Source organism: Osmerus eperlanus, chromosome 19, assembly GCF_963692335.1.
Source record: "Osmerus eperlanus chromosome 19, fOsmEpe2.1, whole genome shotgun sequence".
NCBI lineage: Eukaryota > Metazoa > Chordata > Actinopteri > Osmeriformes > Osmeridae > Osmerus > Osmerus eperlanus.
Genome location: NC_085036.1, coordinates 2,364,337 through 2,382,878, shown reverse-complemented (window position 1 = coordinate 2,382,878; position 18,542 = coordinate 2,364,337). Strand labels below are relative to the sequence as shown.

The following is an 18,542-nucleotide window of genomic DNA, read 5'->3' as shown; positions in this document are numbered from 1 at the left end:
GTGTGTGTATGTGCCACCAATTTGATCACAGGCACTGTGCACCATCTATAGTTCAAGTAGTCTGTATTTGTATGTTTCACTGACATCTTAATCACCAAGTGCATCACAGGCACTGTGCACTAGTTCAATTAATTGTAACGATTTAAATGGTAAAGAAATTGTTTTACTTCTTGCCAAATTAAATGAGGCTATATTGTATGATTTCTATTAGCTATAATAAGTGAAGTGATGTGTGGGCAAAGTCAAACCACTCTTGACGCATATCATAATATTATGAATACTTTATTCACAAATTACTCAAAATGTACAGAATCCTTTGTTTTCTACTTGCTTTCCCTTCTTGCTTTCTTGCTATACAGTGTTAATCATTAGGGATTGCAAACATGTAAAGCATCTAATACCTGTTTATATTATCAGCCAATGACCAGCCTTGGTTTAAAGATATGACACATCTCGGGTTATACATGCTTTGTTATTTTGGGAGGGTGGATTATTTTCCCCACGTAAAGAGGAATAAAGTCTTGTCTATTGTGTGTGTGTCTAATCAACCTCCTCAATAGTGGGGCCAGAGGACCCACCTCCAGTTGGGGCCCCTCCAGCCCCCGGAAAGCCCCCTGGCATTCCTCCTGGCATACCACCAGGCATGCCTCCAGCACTCTGGTACAGTTTGGTGATGATGGGGTTGCACACCTTCTCTAGCTCCTGTTGCTGATGCTCATATTCTTCCCTTTCCGCAGTCTGAAAAGAACATGTTAACATTTGTCATAGGCATAACTGGCAGGCTACACCTGGTAGGACAAATATTAGGGGCATTAGTTTACCTGGTTCTTGTCTAGCCAAGCAATAATCTCGTTGCACTTGTCGAGAATTTTGGTCTTGTCCTCCTCACTGATCTTGCCGGTCAGCTTCTCATCCTCCACGGTGGACTTCATGTTGAATGCATAGGACTCCAGAGAGTTCTTGGTTGAGACCTTGTCACGCTGGACGTCGTCTTCTGACTTGTACTTCTCGGCCTCCTGGACCATACGCTCAATGTCCTCCTTGGAGAGACGACCTGCAAAGGCAGAGATAACACAGAAAACATTACTATGAATAATGACATAAGTATAATTATTACAAGAATAGAATTATGTTGAATGAACCACATGTTCTCAAGTCACGTGAATTATGACTCAAGTCAGGCAATTTCTGAATGTTCTTAGCAGAAAAGAACATTTGACATTGACCTGTACAAAGCATACAACACTATTCAGTACAAGCAAATTAAAGGATAAAAATGAAACATTTGGGACACTGTTGACTGCTTGTGAGTTAATCCCACCTCTTCCATTGGCATACATATATTACTTTAAATGTACTTTAAAGTACTGTAAATTTATGTTTACCTTTGTCGTTTGTGATTGTGATCTTGTTCTCCTTGCCAGTGCTCTTGTCAACAGCAGAGACATTCAGGATGCCATTGGCATCAATGTCAAAGGTGACCTCAATCTGAGGAACACCACGAGGAGCTGGGGGGATGCCAGTCAGCTCAAACTTGCCCAGCAGGTTGTTGTCCTTGGTCATGGCTCTCTCACCCTCGTAAACCTGTAGGACAGTGTTAAAATTAGCAAAGAATGCATGTCTCTTCTGAAAAACCAGTGTGTGGAACCAAATTTGTCTCATACATCGAGGGATGGACATTTTCTTACTGCCAACCTCTGCTGGAAACTCTGACTGACAGGAGTACACTTTATAACAGCAAATGGCTAGGGGAGGGGGACTGGGGGCTGACTCCAGATTGATTCTATCCAGTCCTTTTACCTGAATGAGAACACCAGGCTGGTTGTCAGAGTAGGTGGTGAAGGTCTGGGTCTGTTTGGTTGGAATGGTGGTGTTACGCTTGATCAGGACAGTCATGACCCCTCCAGCGGTCTCGATACCCAGGGACAGGGGGGTGACGTCCAGCAGAAGCAAGTCCTGGACATTCTCAGACTTGTCACCAGACAGGATGGCAGCCTGGACAGCTGAAAACAATTCAAATTAAGTCAAAATCCTCACCAGCTACAGGATCAACATTATAACTTGGTTATTGTCGCTCAGACATCCAAGGAAGGTGTTGGGCCATCTTTGGTCTTTCAACCTCTGGTGGAAACTACGAATGGCAGGAATAAATGTCATCACAGCGAACTTAAAGGAGCTGAAGTTCAGTGACTGCCTCACCTGCTCCATAAGCCACAGCCTCATCAGGGTTGATGCTCTTGTTGAGCTCTTTGCCGTTGAAGAAGTCTTGCAGCAGCTTCTGAATCTTGGGGATACGAGTAGAGCCACCGACGAGTACAATGTCATGGACTTGAGCTTTGTCCATTTTGGCATCTCGGAGTGATTTCTCAACTGGGTCCAGGGTTCCACGGAAGAGGTCAGCATTGAGTTCCTCAAAGCGGGCCCTAGTGATGGATGTGTAGAAGTCGACGCCCTCATACAGGGAGTCAATCTCGATGCTGGCCTGAGTGCTGGAAGACAGGGTGCGCTTTGCCCTCTCACAGGCGGTGCGCAGACGGCGGACAGCTCTCTTGTTGTCGCTGATGTCCTTTTTGTACTTGCGCTTGAACTCTGCGATGAAGTGGTTGACCATGCGGTTATCGAAATCTTCTCCACCCAGATGGGTGTCTCCAGCAGTGGACTTGACTTCAAAGATGCCATCCTCAATGGTCAGGATAGAGACATCAAAAGTACCACCGCCAAGGTCGAAGATGAGGACATTCCTTTCAGCTCCAACCTGTCAAGAGGGTAAAGTTTCCTTTTCACCCAAGTTATGGGACATAGAAAAAAAACTGTAATATAATTTCTGTTAACCACTAAGAATGACAGTGGATAACACATATTAAGTGTATATATAAGTATTGATCATAAAGAAAACAATCCCTCATTTTGGGGATTTTGGTCAAAGTACTGTTTTTATGATTCATGTGTAGTCTCACCTTCTTGTCCAATCCATAAGCAATAGCGGCAGCAGTTGGCTCATTGATGATTCGCAAGACATTGAGACCGGAGATTGTTCCAGCATCCTTGGTTGCTTGTCGTTGTGAGTCGTTGAAATATGCAGGTACTGTTACAACAGCATTTGACACAGACTGCATGGAGAAGGAAATTATTGTTAGCTGGGTAATCTAAATATGAGTTCCAATCAGACATGTATAAACCCCCCAAAAAGCATCACCTTGCCAAGGTATGCCTCAGCAATCTCTTTCATTTTGACCAGAACCATGGAAGAAATCTCCTCTGGGTAGAAGCTTTTGGTTTCGCCTTTATATTCCACCTCTACTTTGGGTCGCCCACTGTCGCTTATTACATTGAAAGGCCAGTGTTTCATGTCTGATTGGACCACAGTGTCCTCAAATCGTCTTCCAATCAAACGCTTAGCATCTGTAACAGAAAAAAAAGTCAACAATACTAGTTTTAGTATTGGCTGTCCACAAAGAACATACCTTATGAAAATATGTCCTTGAAACCTGAATCCTGTCTCACGTATCAAAGGCTGACATTATTTACATGTCAATCTTCTTACCAACATCCACTTACCAAATACAGTGTTGGTTGGGTTCATTGCCACCTGATTCTTTGCAGCATCTCCAATGAGCCTTTCAGAATCAGTGAAAGCAACATAGCTTGGAGTGGTCCTGTTGCCCTGGTCATTGGCAATGATTTCAACTTTGCCATGTTGGAACACTCCTACACAAGAGTAGGTTGTACCCAGGTCGATGCCAACTGCTGTGCCCTTAGACATGATGGCTGTGAGACAAAAACATTGGCATTTTGTTTGTCAGTTTGTTTGGCATGTGGTTTATAAGGTAGTAGTCATTATCAGGATTCAACAAGAGGCATAATTTAAAGGGCAGGATTTTTCCTTAAATGTAGGCTGGAATGCAATATAATGTACATTTCAACTGTTCCAACTCATTCGGTTGAAAATAATTTAATTCGAAATAATATGGTCTAACAATATTATGTTATACATGACATAAAACATATAAAATCACAAAAATTCACGGAGAAGAAGATAACCATCCAAAAGCATAAACTGTCCAATTATTTCCACTGATTGAACAACACTATTAAATTGTGATAAAAGACCACTGGCCTTTTTTATATGATTTTTTATATCAAGATCAAACAGATTGGACTAGACTATTAATACAATAATTTTAATACAAGCAAACATTTCCCATTTGATTATCAAATAATATTTTTATCTTTAATTAGATTTGTTTATTTTCCATTGTCATTCCAAGTCATATTACGGGATGTCCATTCTGCTGAGTGAGGCTAGGCAGCCATCTTAAGATGCAGTGGAAAAAATGCCCACTGAACTACCTTGCTGCTTTAGGGAACACTGCAGTCAACCTGGGTTGTAGTAGCTTACTTTCACCTCTAAATACGGTCATTGTGGAGACAAGGTTGGTATTATAGTACGATCCTTAATACAAATTATGGTGGGCGTTGCCGAGACTAAATACCGGCATAAGTGTGAACATATAATAACATATGTTTACTGATATTGTCACAACTTAAAATACTAAACAATCAAACACATAACTAAACATTTCAGATGCTAGTCTTTCCATGAACCAACGTTTAACCGACGGCTAGTGTCATGGGTGCAATATAAATATCTAAGATATATTTATATTGCATGGGTGCAATATAAATATCTAAGGGCATACCCGGCCTCATACCCTGTCTGTGTACCCCCACCCCAAACAGATTTTAAAAGGGCATGCCTACTGCAGTATCCATCTGGTACAAAGTTGCTGCTATAACATTCCTCTTTCCGCGTTCTGGTATCTCTCATGTAGCCTATGCCAAAACGTAGCCTACATCTAACTGCCACTAGGCCTATATGGAGAGAGATAAAGAAAGACAAAAGGGGTCTTTTAAACATTCACAGCAATATAAATATAGGCTAATATTAAATGTGATAAAAGGTAGGCTATCTAGCCGAAACAATTTATTTCTAAAATATACATCACACTACATATTATAAGATTACTTTTAATTACCTAGATGCGTTTCAGGATCGAGGTTGGAATGGTCTATTTAACATAGGCCTGTCGATCTGTCCGTATAGTCACTACCAGCCGCTGCTCAGAATAAGATATGCCGGCGAGAGATCTCGTAATGTGCCTTCCTGAATTCTTCTAAACCAATCAGCTGTTAAATCTGCCGGTGGAATTATAACGGGAACGAGGGTGTAATTGTACAGTTCGTGCACATTCGATCTAGGCTATGTGAAACCGATCTACATCCAGATCGTACGTCACTCAGTGCACGGCATTTGCCATTTCAAACTCATTGGCAGCAGACACCAGATCTGTTTGGTTTCTTCACGTCAGGAAACGCATTGAACGCTGATTGGTTGATATGTGTAAATTCGTGCTCATAAAATCCTTGGCAGGCTGAGATGTGAGAAAAAACATTGGGAAAATTCAAGGATTTCCCTCAGTAGTTTCAGATGCTTCATGGTTCTAGTGTATATAGGTTACACTTTATAGAGAAATGTAGATTACTTGACATTGTTGGAAATTTGCATTTAAACACCTGTAAACCAGGCCACTGATTGATATTGGGGCTCCCTAAAATGTAGGCCCACTTTTCCAGGCATGGATTGAGCCTAGCTCTAAAGTAACAGAAAGATTCAGTGAAGATCTCCATTGAAAACCTTTTTAGTCTAGGTCTAGGTGTAATCCATGTCAGGGAAACTGGGTCATGATGTTTAAATGTGATAAGAGAGTTTCCTGTGAAAACACCCATTAAACAAGCAGGATTAGGGTGAGCATTCAGGTCATACATCTATGCAAATGTCCTAAATATTATTTGGCAAATAGATTAAGCTGAACTGTTACTAAACTGCATGGGCGGCGCTAGGGGGGGCTAGCAGGTGCTTCAGCACCCCCAAGAAAGACAAAAGCACCCTGATAGCACCCCCTAAAATATTGCTCATTTAGTAATAGTATTCAGGCCCGGAGTGGCCATCGGGAGAATCGGGAGAATTCCTGGTCTGCCCGCTCTGCCGCTCATAAATTGTGCCAGCAGATCGCCTGCTTTGTCTTTGTTTTTTCACACACCGAATAAAACGGTGTGTGAAAAGTTTGTTACTGTGTGACTGATAAGTAAGCTAATAGGCTACACTAGGTTTTAATCTAAATAAACGCATGATCAGACCGTGCATTAAAAAGTGCAGTTTTCAGTTGTCGCGCATGCTCTCTTTCTCAAACACAGGTGCGTGTACCAAGACCCTAAACCATCATTTATTGTTGTGGAGGGAGTTTGCAAGATTAAGATGATGTCTAAATAATAAAATGGATGGGAAAAAGATGCCAGGAGGAACTGAAAAAGACAGGTAAAAAAAGAAAGATCTGTCACTTCAGAAATCTAGGTTCCTGCAAGTGTGGGAAAAATATGTTTTCTCAAAAGCCCCAAATCTTTCAGGTAAAAATTTGGGTTGTAATTTCGAGAAAATATAACATAGTCCAACGTAATGTTTATATTACATAAAGCTCAAAAACCTATTTTGCACTGAAATTAATGCAAAATATCTCGCTTGCGTGCTCGCATTAATGTGAAGTTCCGATTTCAGCTCACATCAAAACCTTGACTAGGTCCTAAATTTGGGTTATGCCCCGAATGTTAAACGTATGCCTCGGCCCTTGGTGGGGATGGGCTGGTTTTGGCCATTACACTCGCGGGCTGAAAATGGCCCAAAAATGGCCCACTCTGGCCCTGATAGTATTTATATAATATATATAATATATATATAATTGCGCAGCTCCCCCTGTCAATGATCTAGCACCCCCTCAGCACCTGCATGAAAAATTATCTGGCGCCGCCACTGCTAAACTGTCTTTGTAAGTGATGAAGGTTGTTGAAAGATAATTTACAGTCCCTAAACTATTCCACTAGATGGCATCATTAAGAAGACCAATAGATTGTATGTAGAGTACGGAATTTACACATATTCCATATTTTGTCAACAAGTTTGTAGACCATGGACATTTCTTTGTGAATAAAATTGGCCTCTCGATGGCTCACCTGGTAGAACGCAGTCCTCACTGCAGAGGCCCAGGCTCAATTCCAGCCCGGGCCATTTAGTGCACTTCATTCCCTCTCTCTCTCCCCTGCCTTTCCTGTCTTTACATACGGTCACTATCAAAAAATAAAGCAGAAATGCCATCAAATATATCTTAAGAAAATACTGAAATGCCAGGTTGTCTTGTCATCCATCACCTTGGTGGTTGAACTAGAATTATTATGAAAAGTTCAGACACCAAACCTCTCTTTTAAAAGTAATTACTTAGATTTGTCAAATTATATGTTTCCCTACAAATAATTTGTGTGTGTGTGATCAACAGGCTCCCCTTGAAACAAACCGTGACATGGAAATTACACAAGTTTTGTAGTGATGTCATGGAAGGCCCCTTGCTGCAGTACATAAAGAAAGACTGAGAGGAAGTGCTGTTCATACATTCTATTCAATTAACAAGAGTCGATATGGCATTAAAGCTGCAGTTTTGCTTTCTTGTCTTGTTTGTACATGGTGAGTACAGCACTTATTTTCTTTCATTTAAAGGATGTGAGATACAGGGCACATACTGGACAATCATCAAAGATTGTCTGATTTAAGAAATGACTTGAAGATGGTCGATGATATTCCACACTATGGAAACATATTAACATATATCACAGCAACAATGTATGTCAGTATGCCATGTCATTAAATGTAAATGTATCCTTTAGAGTATGTATCTTATTGATTGGTTGGTGGGTTCTTTTTCAAATCCATAGAGATGGCAGAAGCAGTGGACAGTCATTCTGGCAGAATTCTGACATATGCTATTGACATAAAAGAATGTAGTGTGTGTCAAAAACAGTGAGCCAATTGTTTAAAAATATATCAGATAACGAACAATGTTTTGAGTTTGATGGTGATGGGAAAGTGTGTAGAGATCTTTAAGGCTTTATTTAAAATGTATTTATATAAGGAAGGAATTTATATCATTTGTAGGTAAACACTTTAAATTTAAATTAGCCACTTCACCCCCGTTTTTGTTTTAGTTACAGTCAATTCTAAATGCCACATAACGGAAGAAAGTATTCCACAGAATATGTTGGTCTTTCAAGCCCACCACTAATGGTGTCATTTTAGCCCCCCCAACTTTCCAGACATTGTCTTCTCGAACCAACCTACATAAAATGCAAGTAGAACTCAGTTTGTAAAGCCTCCCGCTTGTTTTCTCTTTCACTACTATCATGTGATCAAGCACTGACCACATGATTTTATTTCCTGTCAGCTCTGTGCAGTACTGTAGAGTGTGTGAAATGCTTAGGAGGTGAAAGCAATCTACAAAGCTCAAAGGCAAATACATGACATCCCCCTCTTCTCTTTGTACCACAGCCACCCTCTTATTCTCACCTCAGACCCCAAAATGGTAACTGCCCACCTTAAGTTTCCTCTGTAGCCCCTAAATCATGAGCAAAAAAGAAGTAGGAAGACAGCAGTGGGTGTGAGAAAAGGGGAAGTTTGCAAACGTGGGGAGTATATTAGGTTTCACTTATTACAATCAGTGACCATTCTAGCCTCTTAAGTTCATCTATCTGTCATTCTTGTTTAGCACAAAATGTTATGGTACATAAAACATTTTGAACTAATACTCTAATCTTTCAAAAGTATTTTCTGTCATGAATTATACAATCTAGACGTACACATTTGTATTCATAAAACAGTCTTTGTTTAATATACTCTGATGATGAATATCTTGTCAAGAATCATTGTTGTTTGACATTGTAGAGTCCATGAGTGTGTGGCAGAGGAAGACCGTGATGGTGGGAGAAACACTGACCTTGACATGTGCAATAAATGCTGGAGATACAAGCAACGTGGAATGGACAAATCCCAGTGGATTTGTTATGTTCTTCAATCACAATAAAGGTCAACAAAGGTTTAATTATGTTTATGGAAGTATTTGTGCAGTGTATACTTACATACAGTACCATACTGTACAATACCAAGATGTTACATGGTCAATGTTTGAATCAGTGTTTCACTGGGATGCCCATGACATTTGAATTTAGTTACTTTTAGGAACATGATTGGTTTTGATTATTCTAGCAAACTTAAATAGTTTATTACTTTGTATTTGTGTGTGATTTGCTCCATCTCCTCTCCTTCATCTTCATTTGCAGCCTTAAAAGACAGTCGATACAGCATAGTCAACTTTTCCAAAAAAGAATTTAAAGTAGCCGTGTCTGATGTCAACTTCAAAGATGGAGGCGTTTACACATGTTTACATTATCATCACAAGCACAAGAATGTTGCAACTAAGAGGGTGAATGTAATAGTTTTAGGTAAGTGCAAACGTTGTGCACAACATTGTTCTATAATGGCTTTATGATTTTAGTCTTGTGGGTTAGTTAGTTAGTTAGTTAGTTTAGTTATTTTGCCATGCAATTACATTTGTAATATAACATCATATTTTTGCCAAGTAATGGCATACAAAATTTGATAATTTTTCTGTAAATTACTTGCTGGTATTGTTCTTGCTCCCCAACTAATCCAGGTTTGAGACATTTCTAAGATCCCTAAACTGTTCATTTTATGGCAATACAGTGTCATGCTTAGTTTTCTAATGACATTGTCATATTTGTCATATTTTTTTCCAGGGACTCCAAAACTAGAAGTAACAAAAAATAGAAAAGAAACTACCATTAAATGTTCTGCAGAGGGAAACGCCCATCCACCCAAACTATCATGGCAGTTTGGAAATGGATTAGAAATCCTAGGTAAGTTAAATTACACCTTAAATCAATGTGGTTTCAGAATTTAGAAAAACCAGCTATATGAAGCTTCAAACATATATTTTTGATCCTAATATAACACTCCATCATCAATTGTTTATAAGTTGAGAAATATTTAGATGTCCATGATAGGCTTACTAATTGACAAAGGAATGTGAATGTAAAAACGCAAACACTGAGCCAAAGACAATGGAGAGGCCTGTGAACACTTTTGCTCAACTTCCCTAAATACTCCCATGCTTTTATAGTCTCAAAAGAGAACTAATATCTCGTGTTTTCTGAGAAAAGGTCAGTGGAGATAATTACAGTAATTATAATGACTGTTGTTTTATTTTGCTCTTTTTCAGTCACTTGATTTTTTGTTTTTCAGCTCAGTCTAATTCTGTGTTCGACCACAAAACACGTAAACACTCCTCAGAAGGCAGTCTTCACATTAAGTCTTGGACGAAGAGCGTCACAGTGAAATGCCTTGTCCGTCACCCAACGTTGCGTGGCCCAAATCTTGATCTCAACTCGGTTGAGATCAAGATTGATGAGTTGGACAGTGAGTACAATTTAAACTTGTTCTTTGATGCAGGGTTGCATTGTTGATGCCTAAATTACAATTCACAAGATATGAATTGTCACTCCTCATACATAAAGTACGTTCTCACTAAAAAGAGGTATATCCACCAAATAAATAATAACAATGAGTCAGGCTGTATTTTCAGAAACAGTGGAGAAAGTATAATTTGATGGCGTCAGTGACTAGGGGAAGTCCATATAAACCCTAGGTTATTTTCCCACTGGTCTCAATTGTTCCTTAAAATGACTTGTAAAGTGTCACGGTTTCTTGACCACAAACACATCACTTCTTCCTTTTTTTATGCTGAGAAAAAAACAGACTTCCCAAAGTAATCTGAAAGAGGCCAATAAGTCAATGTTTGTTCTTTGCGACATCATTTTCAAATATTTTTTATTGAAAATTAAATAGTGATTTGATTCAAAATTTGACATTTAAAGTTGCATAAATGTAGTGCATAATTATTGGGGCAAAATATTTGAACCTTGCTAGATAGATGATGATAGATAAATAAAAATGTCTCTCTTCTTTACAGCCAATGAAGTCCCACACACCATGAGACCTAGTACAGAAGGGGTGGCAAACACACCAGTAGAGAAAACAACTGAGAAAACAACTTTATACTGGCCCGTAACAGAAGGATCAACAGAGACACCATCAGACAAATCAACATATTCAACAAAAATACCAATAGTTACTGACTGGCCTACACCAGAGGGACCTCCCACAGCATCTACAGGATCATATGTTTCCACACATAGTAAGTTGAGGACTGAGTGATAGAAAACACTGCATGGACTTTATGGAGCAAAACAAGATTCGCAAAGAGCTGTTATTGCTGTGGGAAAAGAAGTTGAATGTCTTGATAGCATCTGACTGTTTGAGAGCAGGCTGCCATTGTGAGTACAGAGACAGAACTTTCTGTCAGCTGCTCAGGTGCTTAACCACAGCACTCTTTTCTCATATCACAGATCTGTGTCCTCAAACGGAAGTAGGTCAAATTAGCACAGAGTAGAGTAAAGTGAACGTTGTCCAGAATGTTAGCCAGACATTATCAGATGTCTTAAATATGTGTCAAACTACCTCAATATCAAAGTAACTGCTTACAGACAGAGGAAGTCAATTTCACCGTTCATTGTTGTCTCTGCCATCCAGATACCACACAGTCTGAATCAGAGTTTACATCTCAAAATGATACCAGCAGCTACTCTGCAAATATGAAAGGTAAAACTGGTTACTTCAGGTCAGAATAGACAACTTCCTTATTATATATCAAACAACTCTCTGACATCCACGTTACAACCCACAGGATTAATAACAGCCGCATTGGTTATTGTTAAGCCTGCAAATACTGCTCAGCTTCTCCATCTAGTGGCAACTCAAAAACATTACAACTAGGTAAATGGATAAGATTGTATTGAAATAACCACTAGAGCTTGAACTGAGTCCATGCAATGACTGAACCACTTAATAGTTGCTGTTGTGGTGGTGGAATACTTTACTTTAGCAGCAACATCTGCAAAAATAACATTATTTATATGATGATTCCTCACAGGTTTCCTTCCAGCGTCAGAGACAACGCAAAACACATTTCCTAATGGAACAGGGGGGAACACCTCCATTGAAAGTAAGGCTAGCAAAATTATCATCAAAATAAAAACTATCTCTCTGTCTGTGTGTTTGGAAAGGGTAGTCTGGTTTCTAATACTGCAGCATACATGTCTTCCAGGGATGTAGATTGACTCAAACCATCCAAGAATATCAGAAATTAATTAATTATTCTATGACTGGATTTCTGTGTTCACTGTTTGTTATATTGTCATCAGATACGTGATGACTTTAGGGAGGAGATTGATGAAGACTACAGTTTTTGGAAATTAGAACATGACCTGTTTAACTTATCTGTGACTAAGTATTTGACAAAGTTGAATGCTAATGCTGATAAATGTACAGAAAAAGAAGTTTAAATGCAATTCTGTTCTCCACAGGAGGGTTTGATGGCGTGAATCGGCAGACAGGAAAAGAAGGGAGTACGCCATTGCTTGTCTTGCTTGTGACATGTCTAATCTTCGGTTTGTTGGTGGTCGTTACTTTCTTTGGTATCAGACTTAGAAGAGCACACATTATCTGGAAGAAAGGTATATACTTATCACACGATAATGATAAGTTACAACTAATAATAAGTTCACAGATATATCTTAATTTTTCATTTCACTGTATTGAGTTCTAATATTTATAACAATGAGCATGTCTAGGATTATTTCACAGCTTTTTCATTATTACAGAAAATGAAGACTCAGATCAATCAGTAAATAGCACCAAATCAAAATCAAGCCATGAAGAAAAGCATACCCAAAACCGAAGACACAGAGGTAACAATTTTGAGACAATGAATCAAATCACGTCAATAAAAGTTACGTAAACCAAACACTATACAGGAGAAAAAATACAAACATGGCATATTATGTAATCAACAGTATGCTGTTTATTTCTAGGACTTTTTAACATTGGATTCACAAAATATTCAGTCGAACCCATTGATGTGGCTGCAGCCTCACCTGTAACTACAACAGCAACAAGAGACAGCAAAACAGAAGAGGCTCCTGAATCCCATGCCAAGGAGACAGAATTGTAGCTCAATATTTATCCACATACTATATTTATACACTGTCAGTGAGACCGGATGAGATGTGGTATAGCCTAGGCCAGTGTATGGAGCAATTCTAAATCATTCCTCAAGTTAAATTTGATATGAATGTTTTCATGTTATCTTATTTTTGTATTCTGTACTGTTTAGTAAAAAGTGTGTTTGATAAGTTAATTCTTGTTCACTTTTCTTGCAAATGTTTTAGACAAATGCACTTTATTTGGATATATCAAATTAAACTGTCTGCATGTTTCTGTTTGTAGATAGGAGTTTCATTAGGCACAAGAGATAACGTAATGCAGATAGCTTATTTCAGTCTACCTACTAATAATGCCAGGATCTGTGTGTGTGTGACTGTGTGTGTATCTCTCTGTGTAGAATGGGTTTAGTCTCCCACGATCATCTCAAGAACCAGGCACTCTGCAACGTTCATATTTTGCAGGTGTCCTCTTTATAATCCAACAGAGTGCAGTGCCACGATTGACGATGGATAAGCAGTTCAACATTTCCTAAAAAGAATTTGCTGCCAGTTTAGCTTCCTCTCTTCGCTCTCGACTCAGCCATCTTGAGTTGACTAAACTGCACTAAGCTAGCCTTTGCGAGCCGAAATGATATGAATATAGCAAGCTGAAAACAGGCATAAGACATGAACAATATTATTTATGCAGTGGTGGGTTGTCAGGGCCTGCAAGGCCTTCTCTGCTGGCCTAAACATACCCCAAAAATATGTAAATACTGTTGGGGAAATCAAGACGTCCGTAGAAGGTAGTAGAAAAAGGAGTCAGGAGACAAAATATATTTCAACAGCTCAGGGCAGCTTGATGGTTTATTTCGGAAAGGCAATAGCGCATTCACAAGACATACAGTACACCAATGCCCCAAAACTCATGTTTTATAGGCTAAATGAGAATAATCCCCCGCCCTGCATAATAAGACATAACCTTCTAGAAGGTTCTTTAACCAGTTCCTAACCACCCCACAACTGCGTGCGCATCCTCTGTCTCTTAACATGTTGATCAACTTCTCTCTTACTGGAAAAGCCCCCTCTACTTCACTTCCCATGTCCCCGCTTCATCTCAACCCCTGTTCACCCTAACATGCTTAACCTGTTCCTACATCTTCCATCTCTCTCTGTTCTGGCCGAATCTACCACTTTTGGATGCATGACTGTAGCATGACTGTAGTCCCTTAAGACTAAGTTCAAAGATGATTTGCTCCCACCTGCTGCACCCTGTCTCACTCCCTCCTTCCTTTCTGACAGGCCCTCTTGAGCCTGATGACCTCACCATAGGCTGTTGTGCAATAAGTGCAATAACAGCCTATTTTCCCAGGAATACCATTTCCTTTCCCACACTTAGTTTGCCAAATCAAGTCCCCCACCAGACATTCTCATCTGTTTGGAGAAAACCAGTTTCAATTTATAAGTCTGGGATTTTTTTTTTAAACACTTGGAATAAACAGTCATATTGTTTTTCCTTTCCCCAATGGTGACTTCTTTTGACTTATTATTGTTTAAATTCATTTTTTACTTAACAAATCCTAATTTTATTTCCCTTATAATATACCTTCTTATAATATACCTCCCCCCTTGCGCCCTGGCCTAGCCATGCGCACTGAGGATTATAAGAGACAATAAATCAACAATTAATCCCTAACAATTAATCCCTCATAAACTCTCCAAACGTTGTCAGGTCCTCTGACCGCCCCCCTCTCACCCCATAACTGTTTCTCAGCTATGGTAGCTGATTCATGACTCCCAACAGAGTAACCTCAGCCGTCAACTCTACACCTGTCATCATGACAGCAGTGGGGGTGGCCCTCGCTGCCTAGTTTGCCCTCTCCTCTGCCATCCTGTTACCAATAGTCTCTAAAACGTTAACTTTTTGTGTGCCTTGCACCTCACCATAGCTATTTTGTGGTAACATCATGGCCGAGATTAGAGAAATATCCTAGGCATGGTGTTGTATGGGGGATACACTAGTTTATATAAATCCTGGGTTTCCCAGAGGGATCCAAACATCTGACACACCCCATAGGTATGGCAGAATCTGTAAATATAGCTCCTATTTTACCTTGGGCCAATTTCCATGTTTCAGTTAGTGGTAGCCGCTCCGCCGACTGAACTGGCCACTGTTGAGAACATGGTTCAAACAATATCGCGATCGGTACCCTATTTTCATGCATCTGCACCACTGCATAGCCAGCTTCCAGCCTCTCCGATTCTCTGTAACAGGAACCATTTATAAACAAAATTTAATCAACACAGGCGAGCGGTTCTACGCTCAGGTCGGATCTTCATTTAGCATACTCTGTGACCTGTGTTCCACAATCATGAGGATCATCCTCATGCGGACATGGTATGCTGTCTGCTGGATTTTCAGTGGTGCATGCTCTTATCACTACATCAGGATACCTCAACATAACGAAGTATGCTTTAATAGTCAGTTCAGTTAGTACAAGTTTCACCCCTCTCAATCAGGCCTGCCAATTGATGTGTATGCGTCATTATCCCATGCCCCATAATGATGACAATGGCTCTCTCAGACATTTAATTGAGAAAGCCTTCAACTGCTACCCACCCCTGATATCATAGTGGGAACCTCCTCTCTACTCTGACAATACTACAGATTAGTGAGCTACGGGTTGTTTCCTACCCCCCTCCCCTGATACCTGGGTGAACATAGCAGTGGCATAGTGACGGCGGTTTAATACATACAAATGGTAGGATTGGGTGTAGTCGGGTACGGTCACTGCAGGTGCCTGGTGTACGAATGCCTCCTCGCCCTCGCCAGTCCAGGTCTGCTTGGCCGTCAGCAGGATAATGCCGGCTTCCATGATCATGCCCCATAGTGGTGCTACCATGCTCTGGTGCCAGTTCTAAGTCTTCTTGCCAGGTGCTCCTTCGGTTTTTGTCAGTATTGCACTTTCTTTAGGGAGGTTTTGTGTTTATTTATAAACTCAGACTACAGATCTTCGGGGCCCTGTCCTATCATGACTGAGCCCACAATAAGCATGTCAATATACATAAGAATGGTGTTGGACAAAGTACTTTGGTCATCGCGGTACATTAGCAAACTAGGTGCGTGGGTTGGATACTACTGTCTTAAGTGCATCTGAGTGAGGTTTCTCACTTCACTTCTGTCCTTTTCCAACATCTCTGCATCATGCTCTCTGAACTTTTCTATTGCATGGACCACATGATCAGAGAATTCAGCAAAAGTCATTGATGTCAGACCCACTACCTCATCCAGTCGCCCTTTCACCTGGGCTGGGAGCTTGTTGATCACACTCCGCCTGAACATGGCTCTCTGGAGTGCATCCTTCTCCGGGCTGTCTCCCAGCTCAGTCCTCCATATCTTCAGGGTTTTAGCAATGTGAGCTAAGGGAGTTTCAGAGTCTCCCAGGAGCTCTCCTGTGAGGAGCTCTCCTGTGAGGAGCTCAAGTTTCACCTGAGTGGGGAACTTGTTCCTAAGATGTTGCCCTGTGACTGTGTGAGGGTCAGCCGGTGGAGTGGGCTCCCCTCGAGCATCTCCCTCATCTCCCCCACTCCTAAGCTCTTGCTCAGGATGGCCTTGATGTCACCAATGGCCAGTAGGTGGCCCACAGTCTCTTCCTCGAACGCATGGATCCACCTCCCTGCTCCCTCCCGGAGGTCAGGAATCCGGTCCATCAATCCAATCATGTCCATGGCTGCCCAGGGAATGTAGCTCAGGGTCATGCCTCTGACCAGGATTGGCACTTGATACTGGGCTGGTGGTCTGACATTTCTCCATGGCCTCTGATGCTTGGTTTCCTCTTCATCAGTACTGGAGTCTTCTGTATGGTCACTTCCTAACTCATTCCCTGTCTTTCCCTTGCGCCTCCCTCCCGCATGACAGTCTTTTTAGTGCGGGGGCGTTCAGCTTCTTTCAGCTCAGCTCTGACATGAGCATAAGTTCCCTTACTAACCCTCACTGGTCTGTCATCATTATCAAAGTCACTGGGCGTGGCATCTTCTAGGTCAGAGACAGCCATTTCTCTGACCTTACCACTGAACTTGACAACTTTTGTCTCTACCCCCCGTACGACCATCTGCGGCCCGCACGGTGGCAGCTTCTTTGGGGGTATGGGAGTAGGTAATGTCTTAGGGTCCTGGAGACTCTCTCGACAGGCCTTGGCGACGGCTCTGTAGTTCGTTCCTTCGTTGAGGTAAAGAGCAAGAACACCTAGCTCCTCCTCCTTCTTTCTCCGTCATCTCACCACTCCTCCTTTCCCAGGGCAGTTCTCAATGAGGACCTTCAGGTCCTCGCAGAGACTCACGTCGAAAGTGCCACTGTCAGGCCAGGAAAGGGCCATGTCACGGGTCCTCTTTCTCCATTTCTGGCTCTGGACAGAGATTCGCTCCTTCAGCAGTGGATTTTTGGCCTTGAGCACCTGGTCAGCAGTGGCTGTGGCTGGCACTGTGGGCAGACCCTTCTTGGCTCGGGCGTGGAATGGCATGGTTCAGGTGGGCACCCGCAGACCTCCCCTGGGCGTGGTGATCTAGGTTTAGACAGAGATAACATGATTATCTAGAACTCTCACCTAGTATCTCCTTACATGGTGATTGTTCAGTCTCCCTACTTTATCACGTGATGTGGTGGGGGAAATGCTTTATGTTCATATGCTAAAAGGTTTATCACCATACCTTTCATCATACCTGTTTCTCAGGGGATCTATCTAGTCACCTCATGTAGGTAACTTCTTTATCTATCTTGGTATCCTATCTGATCACTTCAGTTGAGTGATCTCATCTTTATCTACAGGCTTGGACTGATTGCTCAATTTATCAGTTTGCGTGCAGTGTATATCAGTCCCCCTCAGTTGGCACAGTCCGATCAAGAATAACAGGGAAACAAAACCATTTTAACACATTTCAATCTTTATTACTTTCCTTATTATTTAAGCTAAACCATCTTTAGTGACAATATTGATTTCATTAAAACCACCTGTACTCTCCGTTTCTCCCACTCTCCACCTACAACTCGGAAAGAACGAGAGAGAGAGAAAGAGAGAAAGAGAGAGAGAAGCCAGGATCCACTCCACTTCCTGCGGAGCGCCCAGTCATGCCTCATTTCCTTAATTCGTGATCGGTGGGCCATCCCTGACAAACAGAAATTTTTATTATTATTAAATGCTCAAACATTCATTTTATCCAACAGTTTTATCCTCTGCTAGCTCACATGCCTCCGTAAGTGCAATCAACTCCCAATTGAGCTGAGCACGGTTGGCTACAGGGGCCCGCCTTCAACGGGGTGGCTTCCATACCTTCCTGCATCTGTACCAGTGCATACCCAGCTCTTAGCCTGTCCACCTCTCTATTACAAGAACCATCCATAAACAAGGTTACTTCCAGACAGGTGAGCGGCTCCGCACTTATCTCAGCACAGATCTTAACTTTACAAACTCGGCCACCTGCATCTCACAATCATGAGGCTCTCCCTCATGCGGAAGAGATGTGCTATCGGCCAAGTTCACAGTGGTACA

The 18,542-nt window shown here is 41.2% G+C and overlaps 2 protein-coding genes and 1 non-coding gene across 7 annotated transcripts; 1 reads left to right on the top strand and 2 right to left on the bottom strand.

Annotated features, from left to right (window-relative positions):
• Positions 1-266: 266 nt before the first annotated feature.
• LOC134039292 (heat shock cognate 70 kDa protein-like) lies at positions 267-5,184 on the bottom strand. The gene is made up of 9 exons (XM_062485064.1): positions 5,037-5,184; positions 3,559-3,768; positions 3,197-3,402; positions 2,958-3,110; positions 2,200-2,755; positions 1,801-2,003; positions 1,386-1,584; positions 822-1,054; positions 267-738 (listed from the first exon to the last, which is right to left on the bottom strand). The coding sequence occupies exons 2-9, from the start codon at positions 3,761-3,763 to the stop codon at positions 541-543; spliced, it is 1,953 nt and encodes a 650-aa protein (XP_062341048.1). The 5' UTR covers positions 3,764-3,768; positions 5,037-5,184; the 3' UTR covers positions 267-540.
• On the bottom strand, positions 2,072-2,165 carry LOC134040144 (small nucleolar RNA SNORD14). Its single transcript, XR_009932855.1, has one exon. It is a non-coding gene; the product is annotated as a small nucleolar RNA SNORD14 (small nucleolar RNA).
• A 2,256-nt stretch (positions 5,185-7,440) lies between the features above and the next one.
• LOC134039300 (cytotoxic and regulatory T-cell molecule) lies at positions 7,441-13,348 on the top strand. 5 transcript variants are annotated; one of them, XM_062485079.1, is made up of 12 exons: positions 7,509-7,570; positions 8,429-8,462; positions 8,822-8,962; positions 9,217-9,378; positions 9,694-9,813; positions 10,199-10,372; positions 10,926-11,150; positions 11,546-11,614; positions 11,946-12,017; positions 12,379-12,528; positions 12,676-12,762; positions 12,886-13,348. In XM_062485079.1, exons 1-12 carry the CDS (start codon positions 7,568-7,570, stop codon positions 13,023-13,025), a joined length of 1,377 nt encoding a protein of 458 aa, XP_062341063.1. In that variant the 5' UTR covers positions 7,509-7,567; the 3' UTR covers positions 13,026-13,348. The 5 variants fall into 5 exon arrangements, with proteins under 5 accessions (XP_062341064.1, XP_062341062.1, XP_062341066.1 ...); XM_062485080.1 differs by lacking the exon at positions 8,429-8,462 and having other exon boundaries at positions 7,441-7,570; positions 10,935-11,150; XM_062485078.1 differs by lacking the exon at positions 8,429-8,462 and having other exon boundaries at positions 7,441-7,570; positions 12,886-13,347.
• Positions 13,349-18,542: the final 5,194 nt, after the last annotated feature.